We start from the raw sequence: 21307 nt of genomic DNA on the forward strand, positions 1-21307 counted from the left end.
GTTGAACTGTTAAACATTTCTAAACAATCTTTTATTTGATCTTCTGACCCCTGGAACAACATAAATATGTCGTCTAAGAATCGTGTGTAAAATACTATATTAGACTTGAACTCATTGTTACTCAATACAAATGACCTTTCCCAAAAGGCCATAACCAAGTTGGCTATGGCGCCCCACATGGTGACCCCATAGCCACGCCGATTTTTTGATGGTAGAAGTCCTTGTTAAATTTAAGGTAATTGTATGACAAAACTGTGTCAATTAGTTCTTCAACCAATTTCACTTCATTAGTTGGTGCACTTAATAGTCGCAGCATATCTGCGACCCATTCAATTCCTTCCCTATGAGGAATACAAGAATATAAATCTTTAACATCTACTGTCACAAAAAAGGCTGAAGGAAAGAAATCCAATCTATTAATGGATTTCAAAAAAGACCATGAGTCTTTAGTAATCTGATGTTCTTCTACTATGTATTTCTTCAGAATATTGTCTAACAATTTTGCACAGGTAAATGTAGCACTTTTCCTTCCGTCTACTAAAGGTCTCATTGGGGGATTTTCTAGATTCTTGTGAATCTTTGGTATTCCAAATAAATACGGGGTTCTTGGGAATGACTGTTGTAAGTATAAGTAGGTTTCCCTATCTATCCTGGCTTCGATATATAACTCTTCAATGAAAGCTTTAATTTTCATCTGTGCACTATTCATTTCATTAATTGAAGCTCTACAGTATGTTTCGCTATCCAAGATTTTACTCATCCTAAGATCATAATCATCAAGTGACATTACTACCAGTCCCCCTCCTTTATCTGGTTTCATGATCCGTATGGGGGCCTGGCACAAATACTCTAAGGAATCCCTATCTTCTTTAGTTATGTTAAAGTTATGGTTTTTCCTATAAATGTCAGCTTTCTCTAGATTTCTAAGATCCATCTCAATGGCGTTCTCGAACAGAGACACTAATGGGTGTAATGGGGGATTGTACACACTACATACGTACAATTCTGAACTTTCATGATTATTTTTGCCCATTAAAGCTGTTAGGTTAATTTTTCTCACAAACAGTTTTAAGTCCAACAGTAAGTTCGCTAAATCAAAGGGTCGGGACGGGACGAATGTGTAACCTTTAGATAACAAGTCCACTATTTCGGGACTAATGTCAATGTCTGAATAGTTGTATATTTTAAAGTCACCAGTCGAGTTCATCAATATTTTATATTCAACTTGGTTGTTAGATGTTAAATTTAAATCTTCTAGACTAAGGTCACTTGATGTTGAACTGGTAGGAACTACCATTTCTTCCTCTTGTTCCTCGACCCCTTGTAATTCTGTTTGACTTGTTGGGATTTCCCATTCGGAAAATTTTGTTGGTATTGACCCCCCCCATTATTTTCTACCATGTCAGGATTTCTTGTATTATTCCGTATGTCCTTATTTCTTTGATTGAGCCTTTCACTCCGTCTAGGCTCATTCCCAAAACTTGATGTACCTTCATTTACTTCGTTATCATCCACTATGTCTTGCGACACTGGTTGATTCCCCATTCTCATGTCGCCTGAGGCTATGTCAGTGGTTACTACAGAAACTGTTAATATTCCTTGAATCGGTGGTGGCTTAGGGTAGGCCTTCCCCTCCCTATAATCTTTAGTGTCCCGGGCTATTTTCTTAGCTTTAGTACTTTTGATTTTCAGCATATGGTTGTCAATACTCGAAAAACACCGGTCATAATCAAACCGGTATCTTACAAAATTCACGTCATTCTTTATAGTTTGATTTAATTCCTCTAGCTCCAACAAAAGACTGTCCACTAGAATTTGATAATGAATGCACAATAAGTCTAATAGCTCTAGCCCGTGTTTATCAAATAAATTTGTTAAGGCTTCGTAGAACGGAGTCCCTTCTTTTAAACCAGAAGGGAACTGCCAATGCCTCAGGCCCTTAGGAACCAGCTTAAGGTTAATGCATTCGCGAAAATACGCGATTTCGAGCTGTAATTTACGTACTTTAAATAATTTAGCATCGAACTCATTTAGTTTTGATGATAAGTCAATGCTTACCTCATGTTGTGAAACGTTCGGAGTACTTTGGGAGCCGTTTTCAAAAAAGAAAAAGGGTCTATTAATCCAGTCACTGAAATTTGCCGGTGCTGTTTGGCTTGGCAATGCCTCAATATGATTCCCGTTATTGATGTTGTTTCCGGTAATATTTGGCGTTTCATCCGTTTGATTTGGACCAGTTTGGTTCACCACACACTCTCCACCTTGTGTGCTTTGTTGTCCTTGTCTCATGTTCGAATCAAACGCCCCATTTTCAGTGTCGCTTGTAGGGTTGTTTGTTAGGAAATTGCCTCTCACGTTACTGCTGTGCTGCAGTCGCGTCTGAGAACTAGCAACTGCTTCCACTTTCTGGGATAGTGCCTCGACCTTCTGGGTCAGTAGATTTATCAATACAGTCAGATTCCCGTCATTAGTGGACCGTTCCAAAGACGGCGTTGGACTACTCGATAGTACAGGTTCCATCACACACAACGAACAAACTCAGAAGATGAACGAAAACTTCTTTAGCACCACAGGAAAACCTCGTACACTCGAGCGCCAATCAAGTGTTGAACCAGAACAAATATGTCAAAGTCCTTATTCGAAAAACAGGTTTAATGATATACTTTAAGTGCGAAACTTCACGTACACTTTTCGTCAGGGCTCCTGCCCCAACTTCCTCAGAAAATACAATTCTGTTAATCACAAATTAACCATTTATATACAATTAAAATATAATAATTAATTAATCAATTAAAACATTTAAAGAGGCAACATACTAAAACCACTGAATGTCTCACACAAATAGTAACTAGCTACAGTGTCAAAAATGAATGTAAAACATTAATGTAAAACATTAATAAGAACACTGTGCTCGTGTTTTTTCTTATAGTGGAGACCTTTAACACTTTTTAAAAAAATGTAATTCTAACACTTTTTATTTCTTTTTTGTATTTCCTTTTTGAATACTTTTAAAAAACTCCTCTAGACCTATTCTACATGAATTTCGTTGGATAAATACAGACCTTTTAAAATATTTAATTAATCTTATTTGATTAATTTTATTTGATGTTTTGTGTATTCCATAAATAAATGTGTAATAATTGATAAAATATGGCAAATATATATATATAAACACTATATGTTTTCTATTATGTTTGTATTTATCACGTGGAAAACACTCAAGAACACCCGTCCATGCTAAATATACATTTTATGTGTCCTTTCCATAAACTCAACTTCTTTCTCCCTCTTTTTAAAAATTATAAAATTGTAAGTGTTCTAACACTGCCCTATCTATTCGTTTCCATGGGCCACTCTATCCAACCTTTTACAAATATATTTGCGTAAGAATTCACTATGAACTAGAATTAAAATATGAGCATGTTAATGTAAACCTACCAGTAAAATATGTAAATACCTGTTTTCTGTGCATTACCTTCCTAACAGTGTTAACATCATTCAACTTTTATATTTCTCGAAGTAAAACACTTATAATACAGTTATTTACCACAGATAAACTGTTCTGGCAGACTACGGACTCAAACCATCTAAATATAACTAAGTAGATATGAAACTTCATTGTCTATAAGTAAATGTAATTAATTTGTGGTTTACAATTGGAACTACATTTAGAACTTTAATGCTGAAACTAAAACTAATACCACTTATTTTAAGTTTATTAAATTATTTTAGTAATTATATTCTAGAAACCATTTCATCTTTCTAAATTTTTAAGCCTCAAAATACATTTAATTGAGCACATTTCATTGATACCTGGGGGTCTGCAAGAGTTTGTCCTTAACTGCCATATTAATTCTCTTTTCTCTAATTCAAGACTCTCGTTGCCTCCTCTACCATCAGATATCACTTGGTCAATTACTCTAAACTTAAAATAGTGGTCAGGGTACTCAACAATGTGTCTGGCTAATGCATTCTCCATTCACTTTGAATTAATATTATAAATGTGTTCGCTAATTCTAGCTACTAACTTCCTATCTGTTTTTCCAATGTAGAATGCTTGACATTGGCCACAATTAGCTAAATAAACCACCTGATTACTATTACAGTTATACTTAGATGTGGAACGATAACTTTTGCTGTTAATCACAAATTGAGTTCCTTCCTCTATGTGTTTACAATACTTGCACATTAGACACTTATACATGCCTATTTTGGTTGTGTAGGGATGTCTTCTACTTTGCAATATTTCTTTTAAATTCTTACCCCTTCTATATGTGATTTTTGGTTTTTTTGGGAGAAGGTCTTTAAATAAATTGTCATTTGATAAGTATTCCCAATTTTTTGTAACTATATTAGTTATTAGTGTAGAATCTAAATTATATGTGCAAATGAAGCTACACTCGTAACTCTCATCTGTTACTCCTCTATTATTCGAATTTAAGTCATTGTTTGTTTCCATTAAGGCTCTTTGTGTGTTCAGTCCTAAAATTGGTGTATATGTGCCTTCACTTCTTTTTATTTTGACTTCATTCAAAATGTCATTTAAAAAACTTAATGGATAACCTCTTTGTGTGAAAAAATTCAAAATTATTTCACATTCCCTTTCGAATTCACTCTCTATAGAGGTCATTCGAGCTGCCCTCACAAGTTGCCCTTTAACAACAGATTTTTTCTGGTGTTTCGGGTGGCAACTTGTGAAGTGTAGATACATATTTGAATGTGTCTCTTTCCTATGTATTTTTCACATAAATTTTCTTTTCATAGTCTTTCCTTAGAGCTACATCAAGGTATTCTATACTATTTACGTCATACTCGAATGTAAAACTAAGGAACTGTGTTGAACTGTTAAACATTTCTAAACAATCTTTTATTTGATCTTCTGACCCCTGGAACAACATAAATATGTCGTCTAAGAATCGTGTGTAAAATACTATATTAGACTTGAACTCATTGTTACTCAATACAAATGACCTTTCCCAAAAGGCCATAACCAAGTTGGCTATGGCGGCCCCACATGGTGACCCCATAGCCACGCCGATTTTTTGATGGTAGATGTCCTTGTTAAATTTAAGGTAATTGTATGACAAAACTGTGTCAATTAGTTCTTCAACCAATTTCACTTCATTAGTTGGTGCACTTAATAGTCGCAGCATATCTGCGACCCATTCAATTCCTTCCCTATGAGGAATACAAGAATATAAATCTTTAACATCTACCGTCACAAAAAAGGCTGAAGGAAAGAAATCCAATCTATTAATGGATTTCAAAAAAGACCATGAGTCTTTAGTAATCTGATGTTCTTCTACTATGTATTTCTTCAGAATATTGTCTAACAATTTTGCACAGGTAAATGTAGCACTTTTCCTTCCGTCTACTAAAGGTCTCATTGGGGGATTTTCTAGATTCTTGTGAATCTTTGGTATTCCAAATAAATACGGGGTTCTTGGGAATGACTGTTGTAAGTATAAGTAGGTTTCCCTATCTATCAATTAAATGTATTTTGAGGCTTAAAAATCTAGAAAGATGATATGGTTTCTAGAATATAATTAATAAAATAATTTAATAAACTTAAAACAAGTGGTATTAGTTTTAGTTTCAGCATTAAAGTTCTAAATGTAGTTCCAATTGTAAACCACAAATTAATTACATTTACTTATAGACAATGAAGTTTCATATCTGCTTAGTTATATTTAGATGGTTTGAGTCCGTTGTCTGCCAGAACAGTTTATCTGTGGTAAACAACTGTATTATAAGTGTTTTACTTCGAGTAATTAAATTGAAGTTTAACTTTAATTCTACAATATAAAAGTTGAATGACGTTAACACTGTTAGGAAGGTAATGCACAGATAACAGTTACATATTTCACTGGTAGGTTTACATCAACATGCTCATATTTAAATTAGTTCATAGTGAATTCTTACGCAAATACACTTGTAAAAGGTTGGATAGAGTGGGCCATGGAAACGAATAGACAGGGCAGTGTTAGAACACTTACAACTTTATAATTTCAAAAAGAGGGAGAAAGAATTTGAGTTGTATGGAAAGGACATATAAACACATAAAATGCATATTCAGCGTGGACGGGTGTTCTTGAGTGTCTTTCACGTGACAAATACAAACATAACAGAAAACATACAGTTATAGAGTGTTTATATATATACATTTGCCATATTTTATCAAATATTACATATTTATTTATGGAATACACAAAACATCAAATAATATTAATCAAATAATATTAATTAAATATTTTAAAAGGTCTGTATTTACCCAACGTAATTTATGTAGAATAGGTCTAGAGGAGTTTTTAAAAGTATTCAAAAAGGAAATTCAAAAAAGAAATAAAAAGTGTTAGAATTACATTTTTTAAAAGTGTTAAAGGTCTCCACTATAAGAAATAACACGAGTACAGTGTTCTTATTAATGTTTCACATTAATGTTTTACATTCATTTTTGACACTGTAGCTAGTCACTATTTGTGTGAGACATTCAGTGATTTTAGTACGTTGCCTCTTTAAATGTTTTAATTGATTAATTAATTATATTTTAATTGTATATAAATTGTCAATTTGTGATTAACAGAATTGTTTTTTCTGAGGAAGTTGGGGCAGGAGCCCTGACGAAAAGTGTACGTGAAGTTTCGCACTTAAAATAAACCATTAAACCTGTTTTTCGAATAAGGACTTTGACATATTTGTTCTGGTTCAACACTTGATTGGCGCTCGAGTGTACGAGGTTTTCCTGTGGTGCTAAAGAAGTTTTCGTTCATCTTCTAAGTTTGTTCGTTGTGTGTGATGGAACCTGTACTATCGAGTAGTCCAACTCCGTCTTTGGAACGGTCCACTAATGACGGGAATCTGACTGTATTGATAAATCTACTGACCCAGAAGGTCGAGGCACTATCTCAGAAAGTGGAAGCAGTTGCTAGTTCTCAGACGCGACTGCAGCACACCAGTAACGTGAGAGGCAATTTCCTAACAAACAACGCTACAAGCGACACTGAAAATGGGGCGTTTGATTCGAACATGAGACAAGGACAACAAAGCACACAAGGTGGAGAGTGTGTGGCGAACCAAACTGGTCCAAATCAAACGGATGAAACGCCCAATATTACCGGAAACAATATCAACAACGGGAATCGTATTGAGGCATTGCCAAGCCAAACAGCACCGGCAAATTTCAGTGACTGGATTAATAGACCCTTTTTCTTTTTTGAAAACGGCTCCCAAAGTACTTCGAACGTTTCACAACATGAGGTAAGCATTGACTTATCATCAAAACTAAATGAGTTCGATGCTAAATTATTTAAAGTACGTAAATTACAGCTCGAAATCGCGTATTTTCGCGAATGCATTAACCTCAAGCTGGTTCCTAAGGGCCTGAGGCATTGGCAGTTCCCTTCTGGTTTAAAAGAAGGGACTCCGTTCTACGAAGCCTTAACAAATTTATTTGATAAACACGGGCTAGAGCTATTAGACTTATTGTGCATTCATTATCAAATTCTAGTGGACAGTCTTTTGTTGGAGCTAGAGGAATTAAATCAAACTATAAAGAATGATGTGAATTTTGTAAGATACCGGTTTGATTATGACCGGTGTTTTTCGAGTATTGACAACCATATGCTGAAAATTAAAAGTACTAAAGCTAAGAAAATAGCTCGGGACACTAAAGATTATAGGGAGGGAAAGGCCTACCCTAAACCACCACTCATTCAAGGAATATTAACAGTTTCTGTAGCGACTGCTGATATAGCCTCAGGTGACATCAGAGTGGGGAATCAACCAGTGTTACAAGACATAATGGATGATAATGAAGCAAATGAAGGTACATCAAGTACTGGGAATGAGCCTAGACGGAGTGAAAGGCTCAATCAAAGAAATAAGGACATACGGAATAATACAAGAAACCCTGACATGGTAGAAAGTAATGGGCGGGGTCAACATCAACAAAATTTTCCGAATGGGAAATTTCAACAAGCGAAACAGAATTACAAAGGGTCGAGGAACAAGAGGAAGAAATGGTAGTCACTTTCAGTCCAACATTAAGTGACCTTAGTCTAGAAGATTTAAATTTAACATCTAACAACCAAGTTGAATATAAAATATTGATGAACTCGACTGGTGACTTTAAAATATACAACTATTCAGACATTGACATTAGTCCCGAAATAGTGGACTTGTTATCTAAAGGTTACACATTCGTCCCGTCCCGACCCTTTGATTTAGCGAACTTACTGTTGGACTTAAAACTGTTTGTGAGAAAAATTAACCTAACAGCTTTAATGGGCAAAAATAATCATGAAAGTTCAGAATTGTACGTATGTAGTGTGTACAATCCCCCATTACACCCATTAGTGTCTCTGTTCGAGAACGCCATTGAGATGGATCTTAGAAATCTAGAGAAAGCTGACATTTATAGGAAAAACCATAACTTTAACATAACTAAAGAAGATAGGGATTCCTTAGAGTATTTGTGCCAGGCCCCCATACGGATCATGAAACCAGATAAAGGAGGGGGACTGGTAGTAATGTCACTTGATGATTATGATCTTAGGATGAGTAAAATCTTGGATAGCGAAACATACTGTAGAGCTTCAATTAATGAAATGAATAGTGCACAGATGAAAATTAAAGCTTTCATTGAAGAGTTATATATCGAAGCCAGGATAGATAGGGAAACCTACTTATACTTACAACAGTCATTCCCAAGAACCCGTATTTATTTGGAATACCAAAGATTCACAAGAATCTAGAAAATCCCCCAATGAGACCTTTAGTAGACGGAAGGAAAAGTGCTACATTTACCTGTGCAAAATTGTTAGACAATATTCTGAAGAAATACATAGTAGAAGAACATCAGATTACTAAAGACTCATGGTCTTTTTTGAAATCCATTAATAGATTGGATTTCTTTCCTTCAGCCTTTTTTGTGACGGTAGATGTTAAAGATTTATATTCTTGTATTCCTCATAGGGAAGGAATTGAATGGGTCGCAGATATGCTGCGACTATTAAGTGCACCAACTAATGAAGTGAAATTGGTTGAAGAACTAATTGACACAGTTTTGTCATACAATTACCTTAAATTTAACAAGGACATCTACCATCAAAAAATCGGCGTGGCTATGGGGTCACCATGTGGGGCTGCCATAGCCAATTTGGTTATGGCCTTTTGGGAAAGGTCATTTGTATTGAGTAACAATGAGTTCAAGTCTAATATAGTATTTTACACACGATTCTTGGACGACATATTTATGTTGTTCCAGGGGTCAGAAGATCAAATAAAAGATTGTTTAGAAATGTTTAACAGTTCAACACAGTTCCTTAGTTTCACATTCAAGTATGACGTAAATAGTATAGAATACCTTGATGTAGCTCTAAGGAAAGACTATGAAAAGAAAATTTATGTGTCTAAAATACATAGGAAAGAGACACATTCAAATATGTATCTACACTTCACAAGTTGCCACCCGAAACACCAGAAAAAATCTGTTGTTAAAGGGCAACTTGTGAGGGCAGCTCGAATGACCTCTATAGAGAGTGAATTCGAAAGGGAATGTGAAATAATTTTGAATTTTTTCACACAAAGAGGTTATCCATTAAGTTTTTTAAATGACATTTTGAATGAAGTCAAAATAAAAAGAAGTGAAGGCACATATATACCAATTTTAGGACTGAATACACAAAGAGCCTTAACGGAAACAAACAAAGACTTAAATTCGAATAATAGAGGAGTAACAGATGAGAGTTACGAGTGTAGCTTCATTTGCACATATAATTTAGATTCTATACTAATAACTAATATAGTTACAAAATTGGGAATATTTAATAAATGACAATTTATTTAAAGACCTTCTACCAACAAAACCAAAAATCACATATAGAAGGGGTAAGAATTTAAAAGAAATATTGCAAAGTAGAAGACATCCCTACACGACCAAAATAGGCATGTATAAGTGTCTAATGTGCAAGTATTGTAAACACATAGAGGAAGGAACTCAATTTGTGATTAACAGCAAAAGTTATCGTTCCACATCTAAGTATAACTGTAATAGTAATCAGGTGGTTTATTTAGCTAATTGTGGCCAATGTCAAGCATTCTACATTGGAAAAACAGATAGGAAGTTAGTAGCTAGAATTAGCGAACACATTTATAATATTAATTCAAAGCGAATGGAGAATGCATTAGCCAGACACATTGTTGAGTACCCTGACCACTATTTTAAGTTTAGAGTAATTGACCAAGTGATATCTGATGGTAGAGGAGGCAACGAGAGTCTTGAATTAGAGAAAAGAGAATTAATATGGCAGTTAAGGACAAACTCTTGCAGACCCCCAGGTATCAACGAAATGTGCTCAATTAAATGTATTTTGAGGCTTAAAAATCTAGAAAGATGATATGGTTTCTAGAATATAATTAATAAAATAATTTAATAAACTTAAAACAAGTGGTATTAGTTTTAGTTTCAGCATTAAAGTTCTAAATGTAGTTCCAATTGTAAACCAGAAATTAATTACATTTACTTATAGACAATGAAGTTTCATATCTGCTTGGTTATATTTAGATGGTTTGAGTCCGTTGACTGCCAGAACAGTTTATCTGTGGTAAACAACTGTATTATAAGTGTTTTACTTCGAGTAATTAAATTGAAGTTTAACTTTAATTCTACAATATAAAAGTTGAATGACGTTAACACTGTTAGGAAGGTAATGCACAGATAACAGTTATTTACATATTTCACTGGTAGGTTTACATCAACATGCTCATATTTAAATTAGTTCATAGTGAATTCTTACGCAAATACACTTGTAAAAGGTTGGATAGAGTGGCCCATGGAAACGAATAGATAGGGCAGTGTTAGAACACTTACAACTTTATAATTTCAAAAGAGGGAGAAAGAATTTGAGTTTATGGAAAGGACATACAAACACATAAAATGTATATTTAGCATGGACGGGTGTTCTTGAGTGTTTTCCACGTGATAAATACAAACATAATAGAAAACATATAGTGTTTATATATATATATTTGCCATATTTTATCATTTATTACATATTTATTTATGGAATACACAAAACATCAAATAAAATTAATCAAATAAGATTAATTAAATATTTTAAAAGGTCTGTATTTACCCAACGTAATTTATGTAGAATAGGTCTAGAGGAGTTTTTAAAAGTATTCAAAAAGGAAATTCAAAAAAGAAATAAAAAGTGTTAGAATTACATTTTTTAAAAGTGTTAAAGGTCTCCACTATAAGAAATAACACGAGTACAGTGTTCTTATTAATGTTTCACATTAATGTTTTACATTCATTTTTGACACTGTAGCTAGTCACTATTTGTGTGAGACATTCAGTGATTTTAGTACGTTGCCTCTTTAAATGTTTTAATTGATTAATTAATTATTATATTTTAATTGTATATAAATTGTCAATTTGTGATTAACAGAATTGTTTTTTCTGAGGAAGTTGGGGCAGGAGCCCTGACGAAAAGTGTACGTGAAGTTTCGCACTTAAAATAAACCATTAAACCTGTTTTTCGAATAAGGACTTTGACATATTTGTTCTGGTTCAACACTTGATTGGCGCTCGAGTGTACGAGGTTTTCCTGTGGTGCTAAAAAAAAATATATTAAATATTGTTTATCTGCCACAGTCTGCTGGTTTCATCATTTGGCCTTTGATATACATTTTTCTTGAAACCTTGCAGTTGCCGTACCTGCAGAGATTGTGTTCTACTGTGGATTGCTTCTCTTCTCTGCTGTTGGCCTGTGGCATATGGTTACTGAATTATTTTGGACTTTGTTTTTATCCAATTATTATTTTGTGGCTGATATGGTCTTTTTTTATGACCTTTTGAATTTTATCTTTAGTGATTAATGTGCTTGTTACTATTGGTTCCAATTTTGAAGGATTTTGAATCAAACGCTGCCTCAGGGCACCATTTTTGGCCCTTTATCTGATGGAGCGGAGTTCCAGTGATCGTTGCTTTAGCAGCAGTCTTTGGTTCGAATGTGCTCGGTTGGGTTTCTGGATACGGTCATGGGTTGGATTTATTGAGAATGGATCTGTTTGTTTGGCTAGAACGCCTGCTTTTGGTGGGTTTTCCTCCCCATAGGTGCCTTAACTTTTGTTACGTATAGATTCAACAACTGTTTTTGTTATCAAGGTACTCTTAGGGTTGGATTAATCGGTGCAGCGTTGTGGAACATTATTAATTTTATTTTGGATCACGTTCCGGACATTTTGTTGACTTGGGATGGATACGGCTTGTTTCTCTACCATTGTGCCTTTGGGAGTACTCTTCCTTACATCCAGATTTTTTCTTCTGATGGATTTGTGATGTTTTGGGGTTTTGTTACAACAATTGAGTGGGCATGTTTATCGGAACTGTGTGGTTCGTTACGACAGCATAATTATAACTTTTGTGACTTTATGGATGATAATTACATCTCACCTATGGCGGTTTGAATACCTCATATTATATATGTTTAAATTCAGTCTTGGGTGGCCGTATTCGAGTAAAATCAACATTGCCTGTTCCTTTCATTACCTTTGAATCTGGTACAGTCATTTTATGCAGTCCCGCAATTACAGATCTTTACATGTAATCACTTTCAAGGACGCCCATACCTCCTTCAGAGTGAGGAATATATAATCTTGGCAAAGCTTTATTTTTATATATTATTTGATAAGTGTGAAGCATTTTTCTCGTTTTATTATTCAAATGATCCAACACTTTTTGGGGAAAGTGAATCACCACAAAACTGTAATCTAGAACAAGAGAAACAACTTTATTCCTAGATATGAAGGCAGTTGTTTTCATCCTCTGAAGTATGCCTTACTGAGTTTTATTCTCATTTGTTTCTTTTTTATTCACCTATTCTCAAATACTTCTACACTCCCTCCTTTTCAAGTTCCTTTATATTACATTCCTATCTGAGCCTGATATTTTCTTGGTGCTGTTGTTTTTGTTTTAAATGTCATACCATCTTATGAAGTTTTTTAACCAATTGTGTTGTGCTTTCAATCCATTATCTTATGAACTGCACAGTTTTAAGTCACTCACAAAGAGGAGACCAGAAGTTTTTTAACAAAGTTGGTTTCTGGTAATCAAATTGTAACCAAAATCAAATCCATTACATAAACTGCTTTACAGGTTAAGGGCAAGACAAAACAGCAGACTTGACAAAGACTCTCTCTGGAATGTCCCCCTTTGAATTTTTATCACTGCAATAATAATTTCCATTTGTCATGGCTGAACTGCAAAGTGATTTGCTACTGTTTCAGGGTCACTGTAATGTAAGGGCTCGGTTATAAATAGATAAGCATTCCTTTATCCATGAATGTGGGATGCTGTCAAACGTTTTTTCTGTAATGTAATCTCTTCATATACATAGATTTTTTTCCCTTTTTACTATTTTACTTTGTGCTTTTGCTAACCAGTTAAATGAACTAGTTTATCCCTGACCATTTTCAATCACCACTGGACCCACAAGGGCAAGTAAATGCAATACATCAGGACATTTTTGAGTAGTCAATGAGCAAATTTTAGGAGGAAACTGGAATACCTAGAAAAAAACACACAGGCAAACAGATAAACCATTGTTGATTTTGAAGAACATCCCTAACTTTGTCGCATATTTTTGCCCTGCCCTTAATTAAACATTTGACTTTACAGTAAACCACTGAGGATTAAAGTCAACCAATAATGCTATATATTAAAGTTTCATCCTTCTTACTGGTTCCACGTATGACTCACCAGTTAATCTACTCTGCAAGTTACAGGCAAATGGTGATGTCTGCAGCATACATTCACTACAGGACAAATCAGGTTCCAGCTCAGTTCCCTAAAAGAGGTTGTGCCACCAGAAGTGATGTTTTAAGGCACATATCTTATCCCTGAGAGGCATTTAATTACCACTGGGTTCTGAGGAGTGCCTGTATACAGCACCTTGCACAGCTGTTCTATGATTGGATAACTCCCAGAACTCCTGTTGTGGTGAAGTGCCATATCAAAGACTGCTATTTTTCTTCTTTGTTTCACTTCTTTTTCTCATTCTCCCATTCAATGACACCCGCTCCTCCTCCTTAAGACATCCCCCTTCCTCATTTAATTTGGAACCTTCTCCTCCTATTTGTGTAGCTCAGTTTACCATAATTTCCTTGACTGAACCATGTTGGACAGTGTACCTCAGCTATTCAATTTACTGACTAGTAGGAAAACTATTCTAATTGTTCAGAAAATGCATGTTGATACAAAGCATGTTTTTCTAACATTTTAAGTGAATTAGAGTTATAAAACAAGCAAAACAACAGCAAAGGTCTGGCCCCAAATAATCCAACCAGCATGAATATTCAAAGGGCATCCAATAATATTGAGCAGCTCTATTTTATTCAGCACAAGTGCTTTCACAATAGCTTCATCAGGTGCATATAAATGAAAGATGTAAAAGACACACCTTATATAGTCATTAATATCACATGACACCAATTAAAATTTAAAACTTTTTTTAAAAATGCAGAGTCAATATAGAAACCTTAATATAACATAATACTAAAATAAAAAGAGTTATAAACACAACATATATAGACAATTATAATACATCCCTGTTTTATCTACGTAAGGGTCTCTTTTGTAAAATAGGTTTTAGTGGTACATATTCATTGAGACCATGGCCAAAATTGGCTCTAACTATCCACTGTGCCTCTATTCTTCTATATTTATTAAATTAAATTTAATAAACTCCAAAGGGATCGTAAAGATTTTACAGCCGGTAATATCTACACCTGGCCACGTGATTTTGAAAACCACACACGTATATCTTCATCAGACCCACCCACACGAGTGATCTCTGCAACTAACGATCGTCGAGAGCGAACGGAAGTAACAGCAGATGTGAATGCTGTATCTACAGAAGTCAATGGCTTAATTGTGGAGTCTCCAACTGTCGCAACTATTGAAACATCTGATGTGTCTCTAGAGACACAGAACACTCCAATAAACCGGAGTGATACTATTCTAGGAGCAAGGAAGAAAACTATTATCGTTACGGGTGATGTGCATAAAGCGTCTCAGGACATTACGACGTGCCTTGACTCTAATCATTCTATCAATCCTTTTTTAAGGGATGTAAACGAACTGGGTCTACAGTTTCCCTTGCCAATGAGGGAAAGATCTATCAGCAACAAAAGAGGGAGACAACCACAGTCTCAACAAAGGGGCAAGAATACTACACAGAACAAACGGAAAATGAACGAGGAAATGGACAGTTCATACAACATCAAAAGTGCATTCCAACATGCACAACAAGTAAGACATTAGTTTTCAATTTATCCAGTTATTGTCTTTCAGAATTTGAATGTAAGGTCCTGGAAAAGGGACTAACATTTATACCTGCTACTGATATGTCTATAACTGATGCCATTTTTGATGTAAAGATGTTTACACGCAATTTGACTTTAAAAATGATGTTTGTTGATGGACAGAATCCATTGGATATGTGCTTTAAAAGACCCAGCACATTTATACCAAGACAAAATGTATTAGTCAATGCTTTTGAGCAAATTTGTATATCAGACATCTGGATTTTTTTTTTTGCTGATATACATTATAGAAGGTATAATGAGTGGCATAACTTAAGCAGAGCAGAGTTTAATGCCCTACGAGCACTTGAAAGTAATAATCAGTTGGTCATCAGACCAGCGGATAAAGGCGGTCAAGTAGTAGTTATGGATAAAAGTGATTATAATAAAGCAATGTTGGATATGCTACGTGACACTAAGTTCTATGAGAATATTACTTGTTCTCAAGTAGATACTATTGTTTATATCTCTAAAACCATTAAGTATTTATAAATGGCTTGTCTTATTAACAGTAATTTGTCTAAGTATTTTAATACACCATTTCCCTCTATATCTATCATTCAAGGTCTCCCTAAAATTCATAAGCACCCCACCAAACCTCCTTTAAGACCCATAGTAGCGGGTCACAATTGGAGTACTGAATCTATTTCTATTTATTTACAGAAACATCTTAGGAAATTGATAAATATGTCTCCAATAATTTTGAGAGACACTGAACATTTTTATGTGATTTACATTGTGACGTGAATGTTAACAATTATTGTGAAGAATTTCTGTTTGTCACGTTAGACGTAGTCTCCTTATTTACAGTGATTCCTAATGATGTAGGTTTGGAATATGTAATAAAACTCTTCAGCAATAATGGTGAGTTTACGGAAGCAAATGTTAGTCTAATTATGACATTATTGAGTCTGGTCCTTAATAATAACATCTTTACGTTGGACAACAAGATTTTTAGACAAAAACATGGGGTGGCTATGGGTAGTTCCTGCTCTAACAGCTATGCCAATGCGGTCATGTCAGTATGGGAGACTGAACACTTATTAAAAGGTCCATTTAGCCATTTTATTTTGTTTTACAGGAGGTTTGTGGATGACCTCTTCCTTCTCTGGAAGGGGTCAATATCACAGTTGGATGATTTTATATTATATGTTAATAGATCTAGTGATTTTTTAAAATTTACCCTGAATGTCTCAGTGATTGGTATACATTTTTAGATGTATATGTTGATAAGGATGAACATGGTAATATCTCTACTAAGTTATTTAGAAAGGAGTCTCATGTTAACCAGTTGTTAAACAGGGAAAGTATGCACCCTGAGTTTATTTTTACAAATGTTGCTAGAAACCAATTTTTTAGGGCTTCTAGGCTGAATGTAAAGAGTGAAGATTATGAAAGGCAAATGATGACAACTGAACTTGAATTAGTAGAAAGAGGTTATGAGACAAATTTGATAAACAGAAACTCAATAATGGTTAGGCAGCTATGGGATACCACAGCTAAACCCTATTTCTCAAGTCCATTGTTTAGAACAAAACATAGAAGCGATAATGAACTTAGACTGTCTTTTAGTTACACTAGAGATGTCTCTTTATACACGAACGTCATAAATGACCACTGGGATATTTTAATAACAGATAAACAGATTAGAGACATAGTGGGTAACAGACCACAGTTTTCTTTTAGAAATAAAAGATCACTGAAAAATAGACTCTGCGCTGGTAAACAAGACAGCAATTTGCAATCAGCAGGCGGCACAAAACCATGTGGACAATGCAAATATTGCAGGTATATTTGGAGTGACAGTATCTTTAAACATTCGGACACTGGTGAGTCCTTCAACATTAGGGTTCAAGCCTCCTGTGATACTTGTCATGTGGTTTATTTAGCTACATGCTGTGTGTGTAGTAAATTCTATGTAGGCAAAACGGATCACAACCTTAGAGAAAGGATAAGAGACTATCTTTATAATATAAAGAAATCTAGTATCACGAATGCTTTAGCAAAACATGTTAGTAATACAGATGCACACCACATTTTTAAGTTTACAGTGTTAGGTAGAAATTATACCAACATTAGGGGTGGTGACATTAGAGCCAGAACTGAAGAGATAGAGGCACAGTGGATAGTTAGACTTAGAGCCAATTTTGGCCATGGTCTCAATGAATATGTACCACTAAAACCTATTTTACAAAAGAGACCCTTACGTAGATAAAACAGGGATGTATTATAATTGTCTATATATGTTGTGTTTATAACTGTTTTTATTTTAGTATTATGTTATATTAAGGTTTCTATATTGACTCTGTATTTTTAAAAAATAGTTTTAAATTTTAATTGGTGTCATGTGATATTAATGACTATATAAGGTGTCTTTTACATCTTTCATTTATATGCACTTGATGAAGCTATTGTGAAAGCGCTTGTACTGAATAAAATAGAGCTGCTCAACATTATTGGATGTCCTTTGAATATTCATGCTGGTTGGATTATTTGGGGCCAGACCTTTGATGTTGCTTTGCTTGTTTTATACTTTTTTGTGTTTAAGCAAAGGTATCCAGTGCATTATAGGTATCATCTTGTTTTTTCATTTTGAATTAGAGTTATACTTAAAAACTGTCAATGATTTTTACCATTATTTCTGACTTTGTCGCCTATTCTTGAGCAAAGTATGTTTTATTTATTTAACATTTGTTTATGGGGAAAGTCTCACTTAGAACACAAAAATTTTCAGTAGAGGCTCGGGGAGAAACGCTCCAGACGCATGTCTTTGTAATGTGAGAGGAAACTGAAGCAGCTGGAGGAAACCGACACGAACACAGGGAGGACATGCAAACTCCGCACAGAGGACACCTCAGCCGAGAATCAAACCAGAGAACCTCTTGCTGTGAGGTGACAAGACAGTAATCTGGGGACTTGCCTGACAACTTCTTTACTCAAAAGTTAGGGGGGCAAAGACAATAATGAGGAACACAGCCACGCCAGTGTCATAGGGGGATACAGCCCTGACTACAGCCCAGTCAACCCAGGATTGATTAGTGAGCTTGGGCAACTGATGGAATAGTAGAGAATATTGGAAGTGCCCGTCCAGGTAGAAGGGAGTTCGTTAATGATGCTTCCTTGGTGGAGTTGTAGACCAAAGAGGGGAGTTGCCCTTGGGCATAATCAATGGGGTCTACTTTTAAAACTGCCAGAATACTTAATGTTGGAAAGGTAGAGTAGTACACTTTGCAGTTTGCTGAAAAGTCTTGCTGTAGGAAGCAGGCATTAAGGAATGCTGGTATCGTGTGTCGCGATTGCTATATTGTTCTTTTGTACTCAACATAGTGCGATCTCAGAATTGGTATATTAAATTTGCAGGGGGTGTGGGGGTGCAGGAGGCATAGCCACCTTGCAAAATTGCTGAATGTTAACTGTAGGTTCTTTATGGTTTTTAGGTTTCGAGATTTCGGCATTCGGTGTTGTTGGTTTTCAGGATTTTGAGACTTTGGTATTTCTGTCTCAATATTTCCAGGTTCGGTATTCTGGGCATTCGAGTTTTATAAGTAGACCCAATCAATGACATGTGTGGGAGATGGGGCAGGCAGTGAGTTGGGCATATAACCCCCCCCAGATAGAAGCACAGAACTTGAGCTTTTAGGATATGAAACACTTCCCCAACAATAATGCAGTAAGTGTGGGGGGGGGATAGGAGATAAGCTGGCTGATGCAGTGTGGACACGGGGCACTGGTCTGGTTAAATGATGTCCCAAAGAAGACCAAATTGATATTAAAAATAATTGTAATGAAGGACAAAAGCCCAATATTAGGGACAATTTATTTCACTGCAAAAGTAGAGAGAACAAGTTTTGCATTAAAATGTATTTTATAATCAATGAGAGATACTGGCTGGCTGTACTCCTCAGTGACTTTCTAGAAAATTGAACTTTTTTATGAGGGACAGGGCAAAATTAGACACTCTGAAAAATCAAGCCCAATTTACAGCTACAGCAAGGGTGCAAAGGGCTTAAGGCTTGGTGCTGCCTACTTCTAATGCTATTTTTTCTTTTTATTTCTAAGCATTCTTGCAGCACTCCATGTGTATATAAAGGGAACGCACAGTAAAAGGTGTAGGGAAGTGACTCCACAGTTAAAGCAGACGAAAGAAAGAAAGAATTCGTAAACACTAAATCTGTATATTCATCAGCCGTCCGCTTATTACGAGAAGTTACCTCTTGAGCTTGCAGATGTCCCGTTTGTTTCACTTTAGAAGAACGCTTGTAACGTACTCATCTATGTGGACCGTTAACAGACAGAGGAAAAAAGAAAACGGTAGATTGTCTTACCTAACCGCCATTCGTTTGTGTCCAGTTCATTGCCTTGGGTTGCTATTTGGTCCTGTGTATGAGATCCGTTGTCTCGCAGGCCCGTCTCCCCAAATTCCACAGGAGACATCCGGTAGAGGTGGCCCGGCAGCTCCTCGGTGGCATTAGTGGAGTTAAGGAAGGGGAACCTGTCGTGATCCATAGTAGGGAGTGAAATGCCGTCCCCACTTGCTGCACGCTGAGCGGGCCTTTGAGGGCAGTGCAGGAAGCAGACCAACACAGAACAACTGATTTCGCTGCTAGGTTACTGTCCCTTGTTGATAGTATTTCATTACTCAGACCCGTTTTGAGGAAGTTTAAGAGGAAACCCAAGTGTGCAACTAGCAGTCCTGTTTCATCTCAGTGACATGGGGGCTGAGTATAGCTAAGAGGATCGTTGCAGGAGTTAAAAAAGGAAGGCGTCTTGCAAATCGGTTATTTTTTGTTTGCATTTTATTACATAAAAATAATGTTATAGAAAAACGATATGTGTCAAAAATTAATTACAAAGACTGTGAAATGATGTAGAACTGTAAAATCATATGTGATCCAGAAATTAGACAAGCTATTTTTCAGTTGAACACGTATTCGAACTGCCCTAGGTAAAAGTTTTGCTCCAAGAATGACTGCCAGCAGTCAGTATAACCCATCAACTGTTTTTCTCACAAGAAGTATCTGACTGGTACCAGTTTGTGATCGGATATTACTCTGACATATCTGACCATATTAGTTGAGAGGTGCACCCCTGCTACACACACACACACACACACACACACACACACACACACACATATATATATATATATATATATATACATATATACTTCATGCATAGCTCTCAACCGTCCAGATTTTAGGTCTGTTCCTCATAAAACTAGTGGCTTTCTGGCAAATCGGTGAGGACTGACTTCACTAAATAATGGCAGCTATTTAAGTTTCAGTCTTCACATCCTTCAGAAAATGCATGGTAACAGAAAACATTTTATTCTAGCAACTTTCTAAGATTAGACAAGCAATATTTAAAAATTGTCCCAAGTTTAGGGCTTTTGTCCCCCCATTAATGTTGGCTTTATCCAAATTTCTTGTACTACAAGGTTGAGAAGTATGACTTTATGTACGCTCACTAGATGTCCTGCTTGCGCCCTCTCACATGTGCACCAGCACTAGAAAATGGAAAGAGGGCACCTGCTCTACAGTTCCTAGATTAAAGGAAGACATGCCTGCGGCAGGGCTAGCCACCTGGCGGTGTAAACCTTGACTCAAGATGATTGTCACTGTTCAAGTGACACCCCGACCCCATGTGTAAAAATGAGAAAAGGGGTTGAGGATGCATGATCAGAGCAGTAAATTTTAGATACAGAATATGTGTGTGTACTGTGTATCCACATTTGAGATGCCTTCCTGATTGACCAAGTATTACCCAAATAACTAACTAACTAAAACTACTTTTATGTGCTGGAAAACAAATAAGGGAAGCAAAAAAAATGGTCAAGTGAATTAATGGAGTATCTCATAACTTACAAACATATATTTACACATTAGGGTGCTGCTTTTGTTCACTACAAAAGTATTTCTATTAGGAAACAATATTTTATAGT

General features: G+C 35.6%; 1 protein-coding gene across 1 annotated transcript in view; it reads right to left on the reverse strand.

Annotated features, from left to right (window-relative positions):
* LOC122811894 overlaps positions 1–20086 on the reverse strand; it is a 219383-nt gene extending 199297 nt beyond the window's left edge. Inside the window, exon 1 of the mRNA XM_044084041.1 lies at positions 19692–20086. Coding sequence (XP_043939976.1) covers positions 19692–19872 — 181 coding nt within the window. The 5' untranslated portion in view covers positions 19873–20086. The remainder of the gene's footprint in view (positions 1–19691) is intronic.
* Positions 20087–21307: the final 1221 nt, after the last annotated feature.

Source organism: Protopterus annectens, chromosome 9.part0, assembly GCF_019279795.1.
Source record: "Protopterus annectens isolate FY-2018-M chromosome 9.part0, PAN1.0, whole genome shotgun sequence".
NCBI classification, from domain to species: domain Eukaryota; kingdom Metazoa; phylum Chordata; order Ceratodontiformes; family Protopteridae; genus Protopterus; species Protopterus annectens.